This window comes from Gymnoscopelus braueri (genome assembly GCF_963280865.1).
Source record: "Gymnoscopelus braueri genome assembly, chromosome: 1".
NCBI classification, from domain to species: Eukaryota; Metazoa; Chordata; class Actinopteri; order Myctophiformes; family Myctophidae; genus Gymnoscopelus; species Gymnoscopelus braueri.
In genome coordinates this window covers 10016987-10042592 of record NC_137603.1, presented here as the reverse complement: position 1 = coordinate 10042592, position 25606 = coordinate 10016987, and the positions used below count along the sequence as shown (strand labels likewise).

The 25606-nt window shown below is 42.3% G+C and overlaps 1 protein-coding gene across 1 annotated transcript in view; it reads right to left on the bottom strand.

Annotated features, from left to right (window-relative positions):
* The window catches only part of trpm5 (transient receptor potential cation channel, subfamily M, member 5), a 44033-nt gene that overhangs the window by 7162 nt on the left and 11265 nt on the right, over positions 1-25606 (bottom strand). Inside the window, exons 6-20 of the mRNA XM_080430066.1 lie at positions 24809-24986; positions 18808-18872; positions 17241-17426; positions 16972-17071; positions 15762-15880; positions 14501-14884; positions 12670-12816; positions 10858-10981; positions 9828-9973; positions 7895-8007; positions 7192-7296; positions 4696-4963; positions 3131-3249; positions 1939-2071; positions 735-909 (exon numbers count right to left, since the gene is read on the bottom strand). Of these exons, the coding sequence (XP_080286192.1) occupies positions 735-909; positions 1939-2071; positions 3131-3249; positions 4696-4963; positions 7192-7296; positions 7895-8007; positions 9828-9973; positions 10858-10981; positions 12670-12816; positions 14501-14884; positions 15762-15880; positions 16972-17071; positions 17241-17426; positions 18808-18872; positions 24809-24986 (2362 nt within the window). The remainder of the gene's footprint in view (positions 1-734; positions 910-1938; positions 2072-3130; positions 3250-4695; positions 4964-7191; positions 7297-7894; positions 8008-9827; positions 9974-10857; positions 10982-12669; positions 12817-14500; positions 14885-15761; positions 15881-16971; positions 17072-17240; positions 17427-18807; positions 18873-24808; positions 24987-25606) is intronic.

The window sequence follows — 25606 nt, the reverse complement described above, 5'->3', positions numbered from 1 at the left end:
TTTCTGACAGGGAGAGACACGTAGCAAAAGGCCGTCGGGAAAGGGACTCAAACCCGTGACACGATGTCAGGCTACATTAGAGCCTAAGGGCCCTATTCTGGGCGGGCCTTACCCATTATCCCTAAACTTCTTTGCCATTTTTTACTATTTTGAAAAACCTTTTCAGATAGTTCAACTAGCCGATCTACATCGACACGTTGAGAGCTTGTAGATCGGCTTTTTGAACGGTTTGAAAATGTTTTTCAAAATAGTAAACAATGGCAAAGAAGTTTAGGGATAATGGGTAAGGCGTCGTTCAGAATAGGGCCCCAAGTGCCCCAGCCCCCGGACCGCTAGGCCAGCGATCCGGGCCTAACGTCAGACCTCTTAATGCCAATACTTTTGTATGTGTATTAGTAGTACAGTAAGTTACATTTTGAATACAGACCTTTTACTTGTAACAGAGTATTTTCATATTGCGGTATGGCTACTTTGACTTAAAGGGATACTTCACTTTCGGGCCGGGGACACATTTAAAAAAAATATTAAAAATAAATGAAAAAAGTTATGGAAAATTCATGGCCCCCTCACGACACGCAGTGTCCTACTAATGTGTGAGGGGGCCATGAATTTTCCATAACTTTTTTCATTTATTTTTAATATTTTTTTTAAATGTGTCCCCCGGCGGAAAGTGAAGTATCCCTTTAAGTCAAAAAAAGAAAGGAAAAAAAGTACTTCTTCCAAATACTACTCACCGTCGATCTCTTCCAGGGGGATCTGTCCAAAGATGTGCAGGTAGGGCCGGTACAGAGCCCTGCGGAACACCCAGTCCATCCTGGGGTCGTTGGGGTGGAGCAGCGCCTGCGTGGCCACGCCGTACGCAACCAGCCACACCCCCAGGAAGAACAGGAAGAAGAACACATCCTTCATCTGTCCATTAAGAACACACAAACACGTTCGCTGTTTATCCCATTAAAACTGGGAACGCATATCTGTGTAACCACTTAAACCATTGTTTTATACTTTGGCTATACAAAAAATAGCAGATATATAAGCTCATAGTGCGGCACCGAGTGCCGCGCTATGAGCTTGTAGATCTGCTATTTTTTGGTGTAAAATGTAAAATGTGTAAAATGTAAAATGTTTTACACAAGGTGTAAAAATGTGTAACTCAAATCTTTGCTTCTGGAGGTCCCTGGAACAACATATTTTACAAATGTTCGCTTTAAAAAATGTATATTGAAAGATTTGCACACATTTTCACGATTTTTCAAAAATAGCAGATCTACAAGCTCATAGTGCTGCACTCGGTGCCGTGTTATGAGCTTGTATATCCGCTATTTTTGAATAGCCAAAGAAATCTTAAAATGACACAGATACAGTTCCCGGTCTGAATGGATTAAAATCCATGTAGGTTTAACCCTTTAAAATATCTTATCTTCATTTATACAGTATTTTACACAGGCATGAAAGAATTATTCTAGCCAAAAGATGGCGGTGCAAGCTAGGCTATTAGCATAGACACCTGGGCAGAAGACTGGCGTAGTAAGGAATTATGCCATCAATGACGCTGATGATATCACTGAAACTCACCTGAGCGTGTCATCGGGTGAGGTGTTTAGCCCCGCCCAGAAAAACTGCTCTCATCAGGAAATGCCCAAAACAGGGCATTTCCCGTTTACAGGGCTCTTTAAAGCGTCCGTGGCCCACCCAGCTGACCACTTAGATGGGTGGGCCGTGTGCATTTTCAGAGCATGATTGTTTTAACGACCAATCAATCGATTGATCGTGTTCCGGCTTGTATCAATGGAACTGACATAGTATGTGTCATAGTATCTATTATACAATATTGATATTGTATTATCATTCAAATCTTAGGGTTTTGCCAATTATTTGGGGGCCCACTTGCAATACCCTCGGCCCACAGGTTGAGAAACAGTGCTATGTGGTTTCGGTCACCATTCTCTCCACGATGATGATCTTTGGACCCAGCTGCTTGTGAATGGCAAAGATGTGTATGAGTCTGAGGGTGAACACCATGGAGTCTATGGCCAGCACGGTCCTCCCCGCCTCGTATGTGCTCTGAGCCATCCTGCAACGGTATTATAATAATAATCATAATCATAATAATACGTGCTCTGAGCCATCCTGCAACGGTATAATAATAATAATCACAATCATAATCATAATAATAAACTAAAACTATGACGAAACATTTTCGTCGGCTACCTTTTTTCACAGACAAAAACGAAATAAAAACTAAGCTATGATGGCTAAAACTAATATATTGACAATTTCGTCAACTACAATATTAGTGAGGGACTAGTGGAGAAGAGATCCAGTAGAACTAAAAGACAAGACATTTTTATGTTTGGTTGCGCTCGGGTGTTGCGCTCTGAAAATAGCAGATCTACAAGCTCACAACGCGTTGCAGCGCAACGCGTTGTGAGCTTGTAGATCTGCTATTTTCTGCACGCAACCAAGCGTAAAATCAGCCATTACAATGCCATTAAGGCACCGCCAAAATACATTTTAGTCGACTAAATCAACTGTAGATTTAGTCTACAATAATCTTATGAAATTTAGTCGACGAAACCAGACAAAAACTAAAACATTTCAGATGACTAAAATATGACTAAAAATAAACGAAATTTTATTCAAAAGAGTAAAACTAAATCAAAAATTGCTGTCAAAATCAACACTGCTTCACCCTGTCATTCAATCACTTCTAACTAGGGATGGCTCAGAATAGCTGACTAGTCAAATAGTGGCTGTATGTCTGCTGCACATACATACAGCAGTGGTTCTCAAACCTTTTAGAGTCAAGTTGATGTATTGGTGTATTTGGCCGGGGCGGATTAAAAAAAATGCCTCTGGTGATAAACCCGCCCCACATTTGCATACTGGGCCCTGATTGGTGCCCCACAACTTCGGGGGCAGCGAAATCCAATCACAGCCGAGCAGGGCCATTCTAATCTGTTGAGGGCCATTTAATTTTTTGCACATTTTGCACCCCTTTTGGGGTTCCTGTTGCTATGTACAGTATATAGCAACATACATTTGTTGTAATTTTTGTTTTTTTTCAGAAAACTTTTAGAAGGCGTTTTTAGAATCGGCCTCAGGTCTAAATGGCTTAAAGGGTTCTACTCGCCTGCACGACACGCTCACAACAAAGAGGGACATGGCGATCATGTCACACTTGTTCCAGTTGTCCTCCAAGTACAGCTTGAACTTCTTGAAGATATTCATCTCCTCATCCGTAAAGAAGCTCTGTGAAAAGAAAACAATGGAATAGACTGTTTTCTGAATAATATAAAATATCACAATGGTGCAATTTTCTTCCTCTATTTGCCTCATTAAGCAGATCTCATTCTACAATGTCCTTGTACAACTTTTGATAGGCGAAAACCCTGAACAAAAAATGGCAATCTATTATAGAACCATACTGTATCAAACCTACCCAACTGTATCAAACAATTTATCTTTTTTATATGCTAAAACAAATTTATAATCTCAATTTTTTTAGTTTTTGATTTGTAAAAAGGTATGTGGTATTCAGGGGCGTGATTCAAAAAGCTAAGCGAAAATTGCCAATCTACAAGCTCACTAATGCGACACATTGTGAGCTTATAGATCTGCTATTCCCGCTACATAATATTGGACACTGGCAGAGACTAAACCTAAGGGCATTTTCTCTATGATTGTAACTTGTTTTAGTTTCGTAAAAAAACACAATACAGTTTCATTTAGTTATTGTTTTTGTGTAAAACCTCATTTAGATTTGTATTTCAGTTAATAATGTTTTATTTTTTCCCCCAATTTGAGTATTTGTTATATCGCTAGTTTTAGTGAACTATAATATCGCCTCTGTCGGGGTGGAAACCTCATTTGTCCAAAAATGTTACTTTTGAGGATTCAAATTCAAAATAAGCATCAAAAGTAGCAGATCTACAAGCTCAAAACGCAGCGCAGAGCTTGTTGATCTGCCACTTTTTATGCTCTTGTGTGACGCTGTAGTATGACCAAGTAGGGCTTTAATTTACAAAAACAAAAACACAAAAAGTTAGAACATGCAGATAGAGAGGTTTATTATTGTAAGCCTGGCCTGTCTGAGCTCCTCCAGCACCAGGATGATATTAGTATTGTAACTCCTGACCTGTCTGAGCTCCTCCACCACCAGGATGATATTAGTATTGTAAACCCTGACCTGTCGGAGCTCCTCCAGCACCAGGATGATAGTAGTATTGTAACCCCTGACCTGTCTGAGCTCCTCCAGCACCAGGATGATATCAGTATTGTAAGCCTGACCTGTCGGAGCTCCTCCAGCACAAGAATGATAGTAGTATTGTAAACCCTGACCTGTCTGAGCTCCTCCAGCACCAGGATGATATTAGTATTGTAACTCCTGACCTGTCTGAGCTCCTCCAGCACCAGGATGATATTAGTATTGTAACTCCTGACCTGTCTGAGCTCCTCCAGCACCAGGATGATATTAGTATTGTAACTCCTGACCTGTCTGAGCTCCTCCAGCACCAGGATGATATTAGTATTGTAACTCCTGACCTGTCTGAGCTCCTCCAGCACCAGGATGATATTAGTATTGTAACTCCTGACCTGTCTGAGCTCCTCCAGCACCAGGATGATATTAGTTTTGTAACTCCTAACCTGTCGGAGCTCTTCCAGCACCAGGATGATATTAGTATTGTAACTCCTGACCTGTCTGAGCTCTTCCAGCACCAGGGTGAACACCCAGAAGTAGAGCATGATCTCCGGGGGCCCGGGGCCCAGCGGGGGAGGCGGGCGGAAGTCCAGCAGCAGCACGTAGAAGAAGAGCAGCAGGAAGGCGAAGTACATGATGACGTTGCCCAGGAACACCGTGACGGGAGCGCTCCAGAAGCGCCGCCAGCGCCGCAGTAAGAAGCGCCACCACACGGCGGCGCAGCTCTGAGCCGCCGCCGGCCCTCCACCGGGCGTCCTGGAGTCTCTGGGAAAGGTTGAAAAAAGGAAGAGAAGAAGAAGAAAACCTTGAAGATTTCACCCATTCAATTCGGGAACAACGCATCTCTGTCATTTTAGATTTGAGCTATTTAGCCATTATTCTATACTTTGGCTATTCAAAAATATCAGCAGTATACGAAGAAAGAGAAAAGAAGGAGAACTAGAAAAAGTGCTCCTCGGAGCACATGTCTCCGCCAGGTCAGGTACGTTATTGTGGCCTCCTGGTGGCGCTATAATAGGCCAATGTGAAAAGGGTGTCATTTATTCTTAGGCCTTTCACGGCAATCGGACACTGCATTCATGATTTGAGGCATTTTGTTCAAAACGAACCAATCCTGCAAACTTAGCCAATCGAGATGGATTATGACAAATCGTACAGATCCGTGTTGATCACATGACTATAGAGATACTGTGTACCGATTTGCGTGATGTTTGGATAAAATCTATAGGAGCAGACAAAAAAATTGTTTTGCAAAAATATAGCTATGACAGGCCAATCTGTTTGACTTTGGCATCCAGGGGGTGTGTGTGCACACAAAGAAGACTAGGACAACAACAACTCAGTCACCCTGTCAGTCAGTCACAACAGGAGGGAGTAAGAAACTACACACACACACACACACACACACACACACACACACACACACACACACACACACACACACACACACACACACACACACACACACACACACACACACACACACACACACACACACACACACACACACACACACACACACACACACACAAGTGTACCTATGAGTCCTCTAGTGCAAAGGTTGGTCTTAAGCATGTTTTTAAAAGTCCCTAGGGGTGGGGGGCGCTTTGTTTCAGAGAGTTTGTTCCACAACTTCGGTGCCAATAACACAGCAAAGACACGGTCCCAACCCGTCCTCACTGTGATAGATATAGATTGACTGAGATATAAACTAGAATGTTTTTAATTATTTTTGTCCTTTACCTCATTTTGCCTCCAAAAAGCTGTAATTTTAATTCATGGGTGCTTAGATGACTTTCTTATTGAGGACTCGTTGTTTTTGTACACGTTTAATTTGTATCGACAGTTTGATCCACCGCCAGAGCGTGACTTGAAGGGTTCGTCCAATGAGGAAACGCTGACTAAAATGTGCTGCAAAGTCACAGGAACTTCTGAAAATGAAGTGTGAAAGTGACACCGGCGAATTAAGTGTATAACATTAAGGGGCTGAAATTTAAATTTAAGCCCCAGTTATAGTCTAATGCGATTATACGGCTTATATGGCTTATAATGGCTAACAATAGTCGACTTCAATTACGATGCCTTCAATCACAGTTCATTAGTAAACGGCTCCACAAAGTGGCCAGTGTGAAACTATTGTAATGAGAATGTCAAACGCTGGTTACGTTTTGAACCCTCATTTGGGGCGTTCTCATTATACAACAATACCGTCTCATTACAATATCGTCTCTGTCGGGTGGAAACCTCATATGTCTAAAACTGTTACTTTTCAGGATTCACATTCAAAAGCATCAAAAGCAGCAGATCCACAAGCTTGAAACGTGTCGCTTCGCGCCACGTTTCAAGCTTGTAGATCTACTGCTTTTGATGCTTTTGTGCCGCTGTATATGATCAAGTAGGAATCATTTACGAAAAAACGTTTTTACATTATGGAGACATTACAAGGTTTCTGCCTGACAACAACGATATACAATATGTCATGTTGCGTTGTCATTACGATATGCATATAGTGCATGCCTGCATTCATAGTCTATGCACACATCTTAGGTTGCCATGTTCCTAGAAGGGCCACAATGAAATTCATAAAAACAAAAACAAAACAAAAACGCAATGAATAAAAAAAATACCTGTATTTTTTATTTATATCATTGTGTTTTTTATTTATTTTATTGTGGATTGTATTTATTTCATTGTGGTATTTATTAAAAAAATGTTGGACTTATGGACTTCCATACACTTTAATCTGATTTACATTTTTATTGTGTATTGCAAAAGAATTGCAGATCTTCAAGCTCACAAACGCGTCGCATGCCGACACATTGTATGTTTGTTTGTTTGTTTAGTTTGTTTAGTTTATTTATTTCGGTCATGATTTAAATTAACAGTTGAACATTTAGACAATTGTTTGGGGATTTTTTTTGTCTATAATAACATGCCAAAAATAGTGATGCCATGTTAAGGTTCAAATGAAGTCAAATTTGATTTGCACTCACAGTGGGTCGTCGTCGTTGTCACTGAGCAGCAAGGCCTTCTCTGTGTCCATGCTGTCCAGCTCTGCAAACTGTTCTCCTCCTGCACGGTTATCCAACTCCTCCTCACTGACACACACACACACACACACATTTCAATTTCTTCCACATTTATAAAATACATTACAGGGGCACAAATATTTTTCAGTTGCTTTTGATGTCCCGCACACTCGAAACAACATGTGTCCCAGTGCTTCAATCCAAACAAGTTCAGAATATAAACAACAAATGCGCAAGAACTTATTCACAGTTAACATTGGTCACACACTTCAGTCTGCCATATTACCAACACCGGAGAAAAGTTATGGGTACATGAAGCACCTTCTCCTCCAAATAGATCGACTGCCTATAATGGAGGAGATTGAGCAATATTTTGCAAGCTGCTTTGCCTTACACCTGGACAACCCCATAATCCTCAAGCCCCTGACCACCAGCCTGTGGACATGGCCCAAGCTGCCAAATATAAAAACAGGACCCCACCATGAGATTCTGTATCTCTGGGACCTCAATCTACACTTCACTCTGAAAGTGTACAAATGGAACCAAATGGTCCATTGAATTCCACTTGGTCACTTTCAGAGTTATAGAACCTTAAGGGTCCATTTGGTTCAGGGACCCCCTGGACCGTGCAGTACAGTAGATTGAGATAGATAGTGTGTGAACTCACCTGAACTTGATGAGGTTGGTCCAGATGAGAGCTGGACAGAAGAAGGACACCACTAGTTTGGAGATGGCTGTGTCTGTGGTCATGGCCCCCCACCAGATCTTAGTGAGGAGAGCCTGCAACACAATGTGTTTGTAACTTATTGCAGCATATCGTTGCTGTCGTTATACAGAAACCTCCATATTTTAAATGAACGCCCTTAACCTTGAAAAACGTGCGTTTCTATATCAGTGGTTCTCAAACTTTTTCATGTCAAGGACCCCCAAAATTTTATGCATTTGGCCGCCGACCCCCATCTCAAAATATTTGTTCCAGGGACCCCCAGAAGCACAGATTTTAGTTTTAAAAAATTGCATTAAAAGAATATATATATTCAAAGATTTGCACACATTTTCACGATTTTTCTAAAATAGCAGATCTACAAGCTCATAGCGCGGCACTCGGTGCCGCGCTATGAGCTTGTATATCTGCTATTTTTGAATAGCCAAAGTGTAAAATAAAGCTTTTTAGCTCAAATCTAAAAATGATGCGTTCCAGGTCTTAAAGGGTTAAGTAGCAGATCCACAAGCTTTGAGTTTGTAGATCTGCTCCTTTTGCTATTTTTGAATTGGAATCCTACAAAAGTATCAGTTTTTGGACATGTGAGATTTCCACCCGACAGAGACGATATGTAGTTTAGTCTCTGTGGAAACAGGGAATAAGCCCTATAAGCCTATACTTTAAGCACACTTGCAACATAGCTGAATGGGTAGAGCGGCCGCCTGAGAAACAGAAGGTTCCAGGTTCGATTCCACGCCCTGACAATGTGCTGAGGACGGTGCAAGAGACTTGCTCATGACTGCTCATGACCACTTGAGCAATAACCAGCTGGGTGAAGCTGAAAATGTATTTCCTCCACAGGGTCAAATAGGAATAATTAATTATTTATTAGCCCAAGGATGTAGTTAAAATGCCTTTATTGTCTCTACGGCATAAAGTCAATTAACCCATTAAGGCCTGAGTCCGATTCTTAAAATGTTTTCTAAATCCTAACAGATTTTTGAAAAAATATATAAAATATTCTTTTTTTACGATTTTTCAAAAATAGCAGATCTACAAGCTCATAGCGCGGCACTCGGTGCCGCGCTATGAGCTTGTATATCTGCTATTTTTGAATAGCCAAAGAAATATAAAGTGACACAGATCTTAATGGGTTAAAGCCATATAAGGCCGCATATAGCCATAGCCTATTTCTTTTTTTCCTTTTATTTTTCTCCACATGTTTTAATTTGTCTCATTATGTCCTAGACTAGAGACAACAATGTTGTATTCTTTGGTTTAGTCTCATTTGACCATGAATAAAGCAGAATGCTCTGTGCTTTAATTAAAGCTTCATCAGTTTGTATGGAACATAGACACATAGAGTCTGTCTATGTGGATGTATACCACAAGGGGGCAGCATACGCCTGAGAATCTGATGTCAGACGCTGCAGTTGCAACCTGAACAGAGTTCTGTTGGCATTGGAAGGAGATTGATTGAATATTTTATTTTTTATTAGGCAGAAATGTAAAACAGCAGTCCCAAAAAAGTCCTTGCGGTCTTGTTTCCATTGGGGTCCTTGGTATTCAATTCATAAACATATAAAGTGGCACCAAACAGTTCAATATCAAATAGATGACACACTGTCCCATCCAGTTCACCTTTAAAGGGGTCATATTATTGCAACTGTGTTGGGACTGTCTCTACTACTAACATATTCTATGCAATATCACTATATAATGTTAAAAACAATACTTTAAATCCTGTCCATCCATCACAGCCAATCTACAAGCTTGACACATTGTGAGCTTGTAGAACGGTTATTTCCGCCAAATGTTTGCCCCAGAATAAGGGATGCAGGATTCACGTAAAAAAGAAAAGAAAAGAAAATCCATTAAAACGTTGTCTAAATGTTACCTGGACTCCATCGTGGGCGAAGAAGCTCTTGGCGTCGGCCTCGGTTGCCAGGTTGAGGACGGTGGATTTGCTCCAGCAGCAGGTCCGTCTCACCAGCAGAGCGTAGGCCCTGTCCTCACTGTTGGAGTAGCATTCTCCAAACAGATCTGGCAACACGTTTGTGACAAAGTTAAATGTATGTAGATAAGAGGTTTCAACGATATTCTAATATAGGCCAGTGGTTCCCAAACTGGGGGTCGGGACCTCCAAATAATTTTGGGGGGGTCCCCAGATGATTAGCTTAATGTGCAACATAGTTTTCTCACTCAACAGTAAACAGACCAACATACAGTATAAGTGTATACAGGGTATTTCTTAACTTACAATTTAATGACTTAAGACCGTTTTAATACCAAATTGACCAAATTGTCAAATATTACGTAAGAAAGAGGCAAACATTGCGAAACTAGCCGATCTACAAGCTCATAACGCCTCGTAAATATGATTATTTTGGGGGGTTGCGGTCTGAAAAGTGTTGGAACCCTTGATATATCTCTGCTGTCCGGCAGAAACCAAAATGCTCCAAAATGTTCATTTTTCAGGAAATAAAAAAAACTAAACAAAAATTAGTTAAGAGGTTTTGTTCATCATTGATAAGAACAGCTGAATGGACCTCCAAGCTCACAATGAGGTTGGAGGTCAAAAGAGGGTGGAGCCTGGAGTCAGCAGAACCAGCTAACTCCACCCCCCTTTGGTGGAGTTAGCTGGTTTAGCAGAAAGTTTGAGGATCCAATGGAGTTAGCTGCTTTTGTCAGAAGCGCTTTTTAATACGTTTCATTGGTTCAATTTTTTTTTTACCAACACACAGGGTGTTCAATGACCCTGATTTATGGAAAAAAAATGCAAACGTGTCAAAATGGAGTTAGCTGGTTTCTGCCGTACAGCAACGATTATATAACCAATAACCCATGAGGGTTGGGCACTTTGTGTGCAGGACATGAAAATAGTCAATAATCAATCACAAATCATAGTAATAGTTTAGTTGACTCACCCAGAGCAAACTGCTCATATTTGGCCTCCTTCATGCTCCGTGCCGACTCCGCCTCAGACTCCAGCCGAGCCATCTCTTTGAGGATCTTACAGCCCACTAGAGCCGCTGCTACAGCCTCAGGACCCTAAACATACATAACAGATCTTACAGCCCACCAGAGCCGCAGCTACAGCCTCAGGACCCTAAACATACATAACAGATCTTACAGCCCACTAGAGCCGCTGCTACAGCCTCAGGACCCTAAACATACATAACAGATCTTACAGCCCACTAGAGCCGCTGCTACAGCCTCAGGACCCTAAACATACATAACAGATCTTACAGCCCACTAGAGCCGCTGCTACAGCCTCAGGACCCTAAACATACATAACAGATCTTACAGCCCACCAGAGCCGCAGCTACAGCCTCAGGACCCTAAACATACATAACAGATCTTACAGCCCACCAGCGCCGCTGCTACAGCCTCAGGACCCTAAACATACATAACAGATCTTACAGCCCACTAGAGCCGCTGCTACAGCCTCAGGGCCCTACAGTAGGTTCAAACATACATACCAGATCTTACAGCCCACCAGAGCTGCAGCCACAGCCTCAGGACCCTGAGACTTCTAACGTTTTGTGTTTTTTTGTACATGAACACCCTACTTGATCATACTACAGCGTCACTCAAAAGTAGCAGATCTACAAGGTCAAAACGCGGCGCGAAGCGACGCGTTTTGAGCTTGTAGATCTGCTACTTTTGATGCTTTTGAATTTGAATCCTGAAAAGTAACAGTTATGCCGTGCTATGAGCTTGTAGATCTGCTATTTTTGAAAAATCGTGATTTTCTTTTTTGCTAATCTTTGAATATATATTCAACAAAAGTCTTCTAAATCTTAACCCTAAATCCCTAAATCCTAAAAATAAACTTATGTTGCTATAATATCAGTGGTTCTCGAACTTTTCCATGTCAAGGACCCCCAAAAAAACAAACAAATGTTTTATTTTTAAAATCAATACACAGTCAGCCGTCCTCTGAGACACAGACAAGAGTAGAAAGAAATGGTACCATATCATCATCAGCATTAGCGAGGACCAATTACACGAAGATAGGTTGAAAATGGTTGAAGTCGTCTTTCAACCCATTCAGACCGGGAACACATCTGTGTCATTTTGGATTTCTTTGGCTATTCAAAATTAGCAGATATACAAGCTCATAGCGTGGCACCGAGTGCCGCGCTATGAGCTTGTAGATCTGCTATTTTTTGAACAAAAAAAAAAAGAATCTGTCAAAATCTTTGAGTATATTTCAAAGCAAACATTTGTAACTCAAATCTTTGCTTCTGGGGGATTCTATAAATGTCTTCTAAATCCTTGAAAAAACGTATGTTGCTATAATCAGTGGTTCTCTAAACATGTTTTTGGCCACGGATCCCCCCATCTCAAAATGTGTTGTTCCAGGGACCCCCCAGAAGCAAATATTTGAGTTACAAATGTTCACTTAAAAAATACATGTATTCAAAGATTTGCACACATTTTCACGATAAAAAAAAAATTAGCAGATCTACAAGCTCATAGCGCGCGGCACCGAGTGCCACGCTATGAGCTATGATAGCCCAAAGAGATCTTAAAACGACACACAGATGCGTTCCCCGTCTTAAAGGCTTTAACATGGACATTCTGACAGCTACAATTACGCAAGCAATTCATTTAAAGCTGGAGATCGTTGTGATGAACTAATAGCGAACACAGATCCCTATATAAACAGATGCATAAACTAAGATGAAGTGAGTCCGTGAGAGAGGAGAGAGAGGAGAGTATATATACAGTACCATGGCCCAGAAGTAGTTCGCCATCTGTTGGCGGTTCTGAAGCACCGCCCACAGGAACAGGTCTCTCCAAGGATGGTCACAGCGCTCCTCCAGCTCCAGCTCCAGGTTCTTCTGGCTGTGGAACAGACGACCCTTAGCAGGCTTCTCCTGGAAGAGAGAGACGAAACAGAACACAGGACCATAAGGTAAATATTGTGCTATATTGTTGTGCATGAATACACACATTTTGTTTTATATAACTTTATTGTGTATCACAACATAAGTCTTGTTGTTGTCACCTGGATGTTGTGTTGAGCGGTGCCAAGGACACTGACAACAACAACAGGCCCTTTCAGCTTTTTACAGACACACAGAGAAACTTATAGCCTATCGTCTCTGTCTGGTGGAAACCTCATATGTCCAACTATTACTTTTCTGGATTCTAATTAAAAAATAGCTCGAAACGCGTCGCTTCGCCCCGCATTTCGAGCTTGTGGATCTGCTACTTTTGCTACTTTACTTGTATGATCAAGTAGGGCATTCATTTATGACAAAAAGTTATGATATAACATAATATGGAGATAAGAGGTTTCTGCCCGACAGCGACAAAATCGATGTTTATAACTCTAGCAGTATAGGAACCTTGCACACAGCACCTTTCAAGCACCTCAAGTGTGCTATAGCGAATTATGTGCGCGCTCCCGGGGCTAAGCCCGAATCAAGCGCGCAGGGGGGAAGTACTTTATTAATAGTTTATTAATAGTTTGCTAATAGTACAGTGGTGCGATTTTACAATGAATGTCCTATAGGGCTTTTTATGAAACACAGGACGTGGCTTGTTTCAGCATCTTGTTTCAACATTTCAGCACCATATCAACAAAGTAATTAATTAATACCATCGCACCGATATTATGCAAGAAGACATCTTCACACCAAGAAGACATCTTCACACCTACCAAAGGTTACAAAAGCTGCCGTGTGTCAACAGTGTATGCATATCAATGGTCCATCCATTGTGTGCCCTGCTGCTAAGTAGTATAGGTGTAGACACTGTGCGTGGATTGCTTTAACTTCAATGGGTGAGCTACTGTAATGTAAATCTGGCCCCACGCGACGGCGCATGAGGTGGGTGCTCAGCATTTCTCCCAGGTGCTCCTGCCAGGAAGTACTCGCAGGATCTGCGCCTACAGTATGTGCTATATAGGACCAATATACAGATTGTCTTAATATTGCTGCTATTCTGTGATAATAACGTTTTTTGTCTTTTTTCTGTTTATTATTATTACTAGACCATACCAGTCGGGGGATATGAGCACCCACGCTTGTTTGACGCACTTGATTTGGCAACCCGGGAGCCAGCGAACACAAAAACGCTAATAAACAGCTGACATTTGGGGAAAGAGAAAAACGGGCTTCGCTGTTCCGTGCACATGGTAATGGTCAATGGCTGTGTGCAAATGCAGAGCAATTGCTCCAGCCACTGAGGAGAACCGGGCAGAAGAGATATTGGGCTCACCGCACACACATACATATATTATATATTACTAGACCAGTGGTGTCAAGGTGGCGGCCCGCGGGCATTTGGCGGCCCGCGAAATACTTTTAAAAATAGTAAATTATGGTCTAGTAACTAGACCATACCTGTGGGGGGATATGCGCACATGATTTGGCAACCCGGGAGCCAGCGAACACAAAAGCGCCAATAAACAGCTGACATTTGGGGAAATCGAAAAAACGGGCTTCGCTGTTCCGTGCACACTTTTGGCGTTTGTATATCTCTCACCGTGGGGGTCTTCTAGCTCTATATCTCTCACTGTAGGGGTCTTATGGCTCTATAGTGTGTATATCTCACCGTGGGGGTCTTCTGGTAGAAGCCTTTGCAGGAGTCATGGAGGAAGTCCTTCAGCACCTTGGAGACCTCGTGCAGCGTGAAGCGGGGGGCCTTGCGGTGGTCCCCGCCGCCCTGGTGGTCCCCCCCCTGGTGGTGGGGGTGGTGGTGGTGGTGCAGGCCAGGGGGCCCTGGGAGGGAGCGGAGCTGCTTCTCCTGCTTCTCCTGCTCCTTCTTGAGGAGCAGGTTGTGGAGCAGGCTCTTCTCCGACACGGCCCAGTAGAGCTCCTGCAGGCGGCCGTAGGTGAGGAACTCGCTGAGGTTGACGCCGTTGTCCACGAAGAGACGCACGAAGTCGGGCTTGTCGTTGATCAGGGCGTCCATCATCACCTCCTCCAGGTCACACGCCTGTAGAGAAGAACACACACGTCCACCCGGTGTTGATTTTGTCCAGTAAAACTATGACGAAAAATGTTCGTCGACTAGCTTTTTTCCACTGACGAAAACTAAATAAAAACTAAGCTATGATAACTAAAACTAAGACTAAAGATATTGACAATTTCGTCAACAGATACAAAAATGACTAAAATGTTAGTGAGGGACGAGTGGAGAAGAGATCCAGTAGAACTAAAAGACAAGTCATTTTATGCTTGGTTGCGCTCGGGTGTCTTGCTCTGAAAATAGCAGATCTACAAGCTCACAACGCGTCGCAGTTGTAGATCGGCTATTTTCAGCATGCAACCTAAATCAGGCATTACGACGCCATCAAGGCCCGCCAAAATACATTTTATTATATATATTTATTATAATCTTATGGTATTTAGTCGACGAAACTAGACAAAAAATTAAACATTTCAGGTGACTAAAATATGACAAAAACTAAATGGAATTTTATTCAAAAGACTATGACTAAAACTAAATCAAACTTTGCTGTCAAAACAACACTGCATCCACCTTATAATAATTTTTAAACCCATAGAACTGTAGTTCTCAAACTTTTTTGCGCCAAGGACCCCCACATTGATACAGTATGTATTTGGCCGCGGACCCTCATCTGAAAGCGTGTTATGCCAGGGACCCCCAGAGGAGAAGATTTATGTACCAAAAAAAGAAAATTATTTAAAAGTTTCCAAACATTTTCGATATTTTTCCAAAAGATTTATCAAAAACAGAAAATGTCAAAACTAGAGGAGATCTATTGGCTATTTTCGTTATTCGTTGTACGACGATGATGATCACATAGGACTTTAAGTCGTTAAATATACATAATTGAATATTCTCTCACCCTCCACTCCACATCACCGTTGAAGATGTCGCTCTTGGCGATGTCTGCTCTGTTCCAGGCCACCGCCAGCTTCAGTTCATCCAGGAAGTCCTGGGCCTCCTGGCTTTGGCTTTTACAGGCTGACACACACACGCACACGCACACGCACACACACACACACACACACACACACACACACGCACACGCACACACACAGAACATCATCCAGAATTTAAATCTCTGAGCTTCTGAAAATGTCAAGGCTTCGTCTCTCAACACATAATAAGTTTGACAGCCGCTGTAATGCATAATATTATACAGCTTGTTGACAAGGACTGATCTTGCTTGCCAGCTACACCGTGGTACCATGGAGAATAACGTTGCTGTCGTGGAGAAACCTCTTATCTCCATATTCTACGTTTTTGTGTTTTGTTTTTTGTAACGCCCCCCTACTGGCCTACTTGATCACAGTACAGCGTCACACAAAAGCATCAAAAGTAGCAGATCTACAAGCTCAAAACGCGGCGCATTGCGCCGCGTTTTGAGCTTGTAGATCTGCTACTTTTGATGCTTTTGAATTTGAATCCTGAAAAGTAACAGTTTTGGACACCCGACAGAAACGAAAAGTAACAGTTTTGGACACCCGACAGAAACGATAAACTGAGCCATACTGACGATATAGATCCATGTTAGAATGATAATGATAATGACATGATTTGTATGGCGCTTTTCCAAACAAGGTTACAAAGTGCTTTTCCAGAACAAGATAAAAGAGCAGCATGTGAAAACCATAAGAATGAAAACAGCAAATACAAATCAATGGGTGAATGACGTTAAATAAAAACCACGAAACAGAAAATAAACACAAATCTAATCAAATAAAACGATAGATCAGACAAAGCACTAAGAAAAGGACTTTAACAGTATGTTTAGCATGTTGCTCTGTGTAGGACATGCTGTATACGGCATTGGTTCTCAAAGTGGGGTCCTTGGAGAGGTTCCAGGGGGTCTCCAGCATTAGCTAATCATTTTAACCACTTTATCCATATTTTACACTTTGGCTACTCAAAAAAAATAAAATATCAGATGTACAAGCTCACAGCGCGTCACTTCGTGCCGCACTGTGAGCTTGTACATCTGCTATTTATCATTTTTTGATTCTTCAAAACATTATCAGATGGTGGTCTGCGGCCAAATGAAAAGGTTTGAGAACCACTGCTGTCTGCTGTACCTTTGACCAGAGCTTTGAGGATGACCGTGTCCAGCTCTGAGCTCTCCTGTTCAGGGTCGTGAACCGTCAGAAGGTGTCCGTTATCCAAGATCTTCTTGATCTGAAATGCAGTTAAAAAAAAATAACCTATAATAATCAATATCTGCTTAAAACTTGTGGAAATGCGGGACGGTTAGCGTCCGGTTCCGTGAAAGTACCACGGTTCCAAGAATCTGGAACGGAACCAGTTCTAAGAACCAAAGTTCTTTTTGTCTCTGTCTCTCTCTCACCAGTTTGACCCAGCCAGTGAGGTCAGCGGTGTGGTGAGCGCTGGGGAAGGTCTCCAGCAGCAGCTCCTGAACGCTGTCCGCCTCCCAGCAGCCCTGGTTCATCAGGGTGACCAGGATGTCCGCTATGCCCCCGGACCGGGCCAGGATCAGCCAGGGAGTGGAGTTCACTATGCCCTTATACATCCTCTGAGGACACACACACAACATGTTATGTACTTATACATCCTCTGAGGACACACACACAACATGTTATGTACTTATACATCCTCTGAGGACATACACACAACATGTTATGTACTTATACATCCTCTGAGGACATACACACAACATGTTATGCAGTGGTGGAAAGTAACTAAGTACATTTACTTAAGTACTCTACTTAAGTAAAATTTTGAGGTATTTGTACTTTACTTGAGTATTTCCAATTTCCAGTACTTTCACTTCTACTCACTTCACACTACATCTCAGAGGCAAATATTGTACTTTTACTCCACTACAATTATTTGAAAACTTTAGTTACTAGTTACTTTTCAGATATGAATTATATTATGAAACATACATTAACCACTTTAGCCCCGTTTTATACATAGGCTATTTGAAAATAGCCGATCTACAAGCTCACAACGCGTCGCGATGCGACGCGTTGTGAGCTTGTAGATCTGCTATTTTCAAATATTTAGTACTTTTACTTTTGGTACTTTAAGTACATTTTGATGCCAATACTTTTGTACTTTTACTCAAGTACATTTTGAATTCTGGACTTTTACTTGTAACAGAGTATTTTTATATTGCAGTATTGATACTTTTACTTAAGTAAAGAATTTGAGTACTTTTTCCACCACTGATGTTATGTACTTATACATCCTCTGAGGACTCACACACAACATGTTATCAGTGTTAATTGTTTTTTCTGTATTCTAAGATTAATTATTTGGCTTTTATGCCTTTTTATTGATAGGACAGTAGTCTGACAGGAAATGGGGAGGGGGAGATGGGGAGTGACACGCAACAAAGGCCGTCGGGCTCGGGACTCGAACCCACGACGCGTTGTCAGGCTACTTTGAGCCTTGGTGCCTGGACCGCTACGCCAGCCGTCCAAGGCCATCAGTGTTAATTTTGACAGCAAATGTTTATTTAGTTTAATCGTCTTTTGAATAGAATTGAATTTCCTTTTAGTCATGTTTTAGTCATCTGAAAAGTTTTAGTTTTAGTCTAGTTTTAGTCGACTAAATATCAATATCATAAGATTTTAGTCCACTAAATCTATTTGATTTAGTCGACTAAAATGTATTTTTGCGGGCCTTGATGGCGTAGTAATGCCTGATTTTACACTTGGTTGCATGGAGCAGATCTGCTACGTCTATAAATACATTTACGTACTATACTTTAAAATTTAAAACACTTCTGGGGTCATTTTAACATTTATCAGGCTTTTTTTTTTGCACCCCAGACAGTTCTGAAGTTGCTTCGTTCAATATTTATATATTTGATATTAACTTACATTTTTATGTTGCATCTAAAGTGACCCCTATAGGCTGGGTTGTAACAATCACTGAATGGAACCCACCTTTAGAATCCTGGGTTCTCCGTGGACCAACAGACACAGAACAGGGATCTCAAAGCTACCCGTGCCTGCAGAAAAACACACAGAGGAACTAAAAATTATAACCTGGCTCCGCCAGATGCAAAAAGCTTGCTTCACACACATTTTGTTTGCTGTCTTGGGGAAATCTGGTTAAGGCAGGTACAGACTGCAAGACCTTAAAGTGGTCGGGGGGTCATCTGATCGTTAAGCATTACACACTGCAGGAGTTTATTTCTTGAAATCGGCTGTCATAATATCGTTGTGGTCTTCACAACAGGATTGATCCCCGACAAGGGCTGACACACTGTAGGATAGTTCACTAGGATGCTATCTCCAGAGTCAGACCCAATACATACATTTGAGTTTATTCCAATTCATCCCGTGATATCCCGTGATATGCCTCTCTCCCTCTCCCTCTCCCCCCTCTCTCGCTCTTTCTCTCTCTCTCTCTCTCTCTCTCTCTCTCTCTCTCTCTCTCTCTCTCTCTCTCGCACGCCAAGTGCGCAGAAGCCGTCAGTGACAGCGTTGCCATGTCCGCTTATTATAAGCGACTTTGGGCTTGTTTTTCTGTAGAGTTGCTTGTAAATATTGGTTGTTGCGGGGTGCATTTTTTGGGCTTATTTGTGTAGTTGCTTATTTGGCCTTGTTTCCTAATGTTGTTTAAACCAGTGGTTTAAACAACACATAATATGTATTTGTCCGCAGACCCCCCTTCTGTAAATATGTTGTGCCATCATAGACCCCCATACAAGATTTGTGTGGATTTGGAAAATATTCCATACATTTTCTCAAGATTTTTATTTGAAAATAGCTGCGACGCGTTGTGAGCTTGTAGATCGGCTATTTTCAAATATCCAATGTATTTGTAAATAGGTTTAAAGTGCTCAAGTGGCCTTTTCTTGGGCTTGTTTTCATAGACCTGGTTGCTTATTTCTCTCGCAACATCTGGCAACGCTGTTCATAACACCGTGCACATGCTGCACACACACACACACACACACACACACACACACACACACACACACACACACACACACACACACACACACACACACACACACACACACACACACACACACACACACACACACACACACACACACACACACACACACACACACACAGAGCTCGCTCTTGCTCTCACTCTCTGTCTGTCTGTCTCTCTCTCTCTCTCTCTCTGTACAATTCCTCTAAAATAAACAGCCCACCAGGCTCGCTCACTCTCTCATTTTGTTTTATAATGTTAACTTAATACAGGACTGGACGGTAATATTGCGGTAGGGACTGTTTGTTGTGGTCAGATCCAGCGACGCTCCCCTGGCCACGGTGGCTGTAATGTGCTCTCATTGGCTGTAGCGTGGATCTCCTCGCAGACCCTTTCATAATGTATGATACTGTCCGATCTCCTGTCTGGGACAGAGCTGAATATCTAACATGGTAGTTATCTGAAAACGGTCGGAAAGCCGTCGCAGAGCGGATAATCGCGGCCACATCGTCTCGCGGAACCTTTCACACAGAGCGAGCATTATCTCGCAGATCAAAGGCCGATCTGCGTCAGATCGGGAGGTTTTGTCGGCGAGCGCCAAAAAATTTCGGCGACAGCAATCTCGGACCAAATCTCCTGCAGTGTGTACGAGCCCTTACTCTATACCGCCCTTATCCAGTGTTGCCAGATTCTGTGAGAGAAACAAGCAACCAGGTCTAGGAAAACCAGCCCAAAAGAAGCGACTATGGGCCACATGATCACTTTAACATATACATCAGCTATTTGAAAATAGCAGATCTACAAGCTCACAACGCGTCACGATGCGACGCGTTGTGAGCTTGTAGATCGGCTATTTTCAAATAAAATATTGCAGGGAAATTATAATAAGCAGATCTGGCAACACTGCCCCCATCTGGCGGAGTCAGGTTTTAAAAATGATGCACAACACACATTCACTCAACACACTGTCACTCAATGTGGGGAACGGTGGTCCAGTCCCAGGGGTCCTTGAGGGGGCTCCAAGGGGTCCTCAGGTACAGTTAGGAACCAAATGGACCCTTTTAGAGGTCTATTTGGTTCTATTTGGTTACACTGTCAGAGTTAAATTAACACTGAGGAGTTTACAGTTAGATAAGATAATTCCTTTTAACAGGTCGTTCATGAAAGTCCTTGCGGTCTTGTTTCCAATGAGAACCTGTGAGCAATTGGGGTTAAGAGTCTTGCTCAGGGACAAATTTCATATCATCGGCACATATGCTGGGATAGCCTGGAATCGAACCTGGGGCAACCAGGACCAGCTGGTTCCCTAGGCGGGCTCACTAACCACTCAGCTATGGCCGCCCCGACAGTGCATATTGGGGGTCCCCGAGATAAAAGTTGAGGGGAGCGTGGTCAAAGCCCGGGGCCCTGACAGATCTTAAAGGAGTAGTTCACCCCAAAAAGTAATTGGTCACCCCATGAAGCCTTGAAATCATGGAGAGTTTTTAGTTTTTGTCGGGTTCCTAAGCCAATAATTTGATGACCAGCGGTTCCGGTAGGAGACACAAAGAGTCTCCTTTGTGTCTCCTACCGCAACCGCTGCCTACCAGTCCGCTGGTCATCAAATTATTGGCTTAGGAATGCGACCAAAACAAAAACATATCCATGAATTCAAGTCTCCACTAACTCCACTGACTAATCGATAGATTTCTTTTTTTTTTTGGGTGAACTACTCCTTTAATCTGACCCTGCTGACATAGTGTGAGACCTGGGTGTCTTATGTCTGACAGATAGCTCCGGATTTCAAAACAAAAAGTGAAAGAGGGATTACTTCTCAAATGGCATCACTTTGCTCAGCTATGCAGAGCCATTTTTAGGGTTTAACCACTTAAACCCAGTATGAAGTACTCGACCCCAGTACTTGAGTAAAAGTACAGATACTCCTGGTCAAATTTACTCCACTACAAGTAAAAGTAGCTCAGTCAAAATGTACAACAGTCATTGCTCTTAAATACACTTAAGTATTCAAAAGTACATGATTTTAAAAATACTTAAAGTAAAGGTAAAAGTACATGCTTTTACAAAATACTTAAAATGAAGTAAAAGTACAAGTAGAAGTGCATTTCTTATTTTCTTTATATTTGCTGTAATGTTTTCACAATGAATTTATAGGACCGTGTAACTCTTGTTTCAGTGAACACCTGCACTGCATGCACTGGTGTGCTTGTATAAAGTATGTTATACAAAGCCTGCAGACACACCTATAAATACATAGACATGAGCTTTTTGGAGGTGTGCTCTATATGTGATTCTAATTTGGGGTTGATTGGCTGTTGTGTTCATGATTTCGTTTTTTTGGATAGGAAATAGGTTCCAGCCCGCCCGCCTACACATTTATGAATCAAATGACAGTCAAACAGTATGGAGTATCAGAACCCTGTTTGATGCTCATTGTCATATGACTCATGACACCATTTCTACCTAATTTGGTAAAAATAAAAGAAATAACTGATATTTGATGCAGTGTGTTTGTGAAGGGGTGTATCATGTCAGGAGGTGACGTGACCTTGACTGCTTTGTAGGTCGTCACCAGTGTAGAACTGGATGAAGCGTCCTTGAATAAGGCACTGAAGCCCTCTGCTGCAGATAAGCAGGTTTGTTACAATTATACTGTGTAATTTACACATTCTATTTCAATGTAAGGATTAATCCTGTCAATCAGTGTGATTGACAGGAGAGATGATCAGAGGAGCAGAGTTTCTACCACCCTCATGAAGACATGGACTGAAGTATGGATAGAGTTTCTCAGTGAAGGTGCAGCCAGTGAAAGAGTAGAGATGAACTCTGGTCTCCACATCATAAAAGGAGACCAGACCCTCCTCATAATCCACAAACACTCCCACTTTCTGGACCTCCTCTCTTACAGGAAGGACAGAAGGGCCAGCAGCAGCCTTGTACTCATTTCCATTCCTCAACGCTATAGTCCAGTAACCATCGTTGGGGCTCAGTTTGATGTGTCCCTTCCTGTTGATGGACTCTCTGGCCACTCCTACATCCCAGGAAGTCTTCCCTCCAACCTGAACCTCATAGTAAAACCTTCCTGAGGAGAAGCTTTGTTTTCCTAAGACACTGACACATGGAGAGAATCTATCTTTGTTCTCTGGGAGATTCTTCCTTACATGTCCATGACTCACTTGTTTTCCATCCTCAGACAGGATGAGGTAGGGATGTGCTGTATCAGGGTCCAGAGTTACATCCACCTCATATTGCTGGATACTCCTCATCTCAGCATCACTCTAATGGTTTCAATAGCAGGATGTACAGTCTGCTTCTCTTTCCCTAATGTCCTCACACTGTGTGGAATCAGCCTTTAAATCCAGCTCCTCAAATCTCCACTCGTCAAATATGACGTCATTCTCCCAAAAATGGAGTTCCACGTGACTCCAGACCGGCCTCAGCGTACTGTGATTGGACACGTCGGGTAACCATGGCAACATGGGGCGGCCATAGCTGAAATGTTAGAGAGCCCGCCTGGGAAGGCAAAGGTCCCAGGTTCGATTCCAAGCCTCAGCAATGTGTCAAAGCGTCAAACTCAGCAAGACACTTAAAGCCCTGACTGCTCCCGAACTGCTAGGATACAAATATAGTGAAACACACACACACACACACACTTACAAATAGTAAGTAGTGAGGGGGGGGAAAAAATATTAAATGAAGTATATCTTAGGATGGACATTGAAACACTGAACAATGACCTAAAAAATGTATGTCCTCAGATTACAATTGGACTTAGAATTCTATCTCCTACCAGCTTGACCCCAGAGAGTCAAACAACTCACTCCCTCAGCCAGCTCCATAGAAGGAGCCCGGTGGGCGTGGCCTCCTCTGCACCCCGCCCCACCCCTCTTTTGTCTGTAAATATAGTATATTTTCCTGCTATTGGTGTTGTTACTGATATGTTATGTTATGTAATGTATTGTATGTAGCATATGTTTCTAAAACATGCTAAATAATGTTACTCCTACCCATACTAGATGTAACAATACAGAAACCTAGAACCAGTATGATGACTAGATTAACATCATGTACATTTTTTTTGCATACTATGTGTAAAAGAAGGGGGTCGAGTACCATGCAGTAGCCATGTTCGACGCTGCTTCGATAACCTCTCGTCATCGAAAATAGCCGATCTGCAAGCTCACAACACATTACTTCTGCTACGGATTGAGCGCCTGTAAGTCAGACATTTTCAGCATGCGAGGATGTCGTACGACGAAGTATACATCCAGCTTAACCACCCCAGAGCTGCCTTCCCCTTGGATCTGGTCCTATTTTAACAGCATTTCTCAGTAATATGGTAATGGATTAACCAAGGACCTGTGTCAGTGTCCTAACAATGGATTAACTAACAAAGCAAGGGGGTCGACTGGAGAAGTGGTGACAAATATTTTGCTCAAATAACGTTATAAACAGTGTTGGCCAAGTCACAAAAAAAAAGTAACAATAATTAGCTATAGTTACTAGTTAGGCTACTGCTCTCAAAAGGTAACTAGTTATAGTTTAATAATAATAATTTAATAATAATAGTAAAAAAAAAACAGCCAACCTAAAAGTACTCAGTACTTTACAGCCTTCCTAGAAATGTACTCGAGTAACAGTCAAATATTTGTCTTGGAAAAGTATCAAAACAATCTAATACTCAAGTGAAGTACAGATCTTCAGAATCTGTACTTAAGTACAGTACTCAAGTACATTTACTCCGTCACTGTCCACCACTGCTTAAACCCTATACGGTTGACCAGAGTCACTCAGGGCTTTATACTAGTATCTTTTCCGTTTTCACGCTACATTGAATATTTTCGCAGAAAATAGCCGGTCTACCAGCTCTCAACGCGCTGAGAGCTTGCAGATCTGCTATTTTCCACAGGGAAAAGGTTTTTCCCCAAATACGGAAGCTGGGGTTAAATGACTTTGGCTAATGTTGCTAACACAAGGTAACAAACAGGTATTATTCCGTACCCCCGTATCCTGTGCGCTGCTCGGAGATGTGCTTCAGCAGCTTGACCCTCATCTCGCTGGTGGCTCCAGGCCTGTGAGGGTCCTCCTCCACCAGCACATGGTGGGAGTGGTGACAGTCCAGGGAGTAGACCGACCCGTGGGGAAGGTCCTGGGTCTCGTACACCACAGGCTCATCCGCCTGGGGGGGAGGGGCAACGTGAAAGCGTCAACAAACCTGAATTCCAGCAATCTCTGTACTGTATGTACGTCTGTGTGTCTAACATTTATTATAAGACGAAATCACAATTGGCTTAACACTGGTATTTAGGTACCATGCAGTGTTCATTATGTTGACTAAGACTAAAAGACTAAGACTAATGGACTAAGACTAGACTAAGACAATAAAAACAATTTCAAATGACTAAAATAGGACTAAAACTAAATCATTTGCTGTCAAAAGTAACACTGCTGAGAACCCAGGGAGGGAAGTGCGGGGTGGAGTGGGGAGTCCATCAGCGGGCCATGCCCTGAACAGGCATCACAGTGATTATACTACTTAATGGTGTTCTGGAGAACAGCTAATCGACTGCACACTGCACTTCGTCTGGTCCTCAGCAATAAATACACCCACCAAGCCTTTAGTCAATCGGATCAAAGGTTCTCCAGATATGTGAAGTTTGCATGCACGCACACACGCATGCACACACACGCACACACACACGCACACGCACACACATACACACGCACGCATGCACACAGTGGTGGAAAAAGTACTCAAATGTTTTACTTAAGTAAAAGTATCAATACTGCAATGTAGAA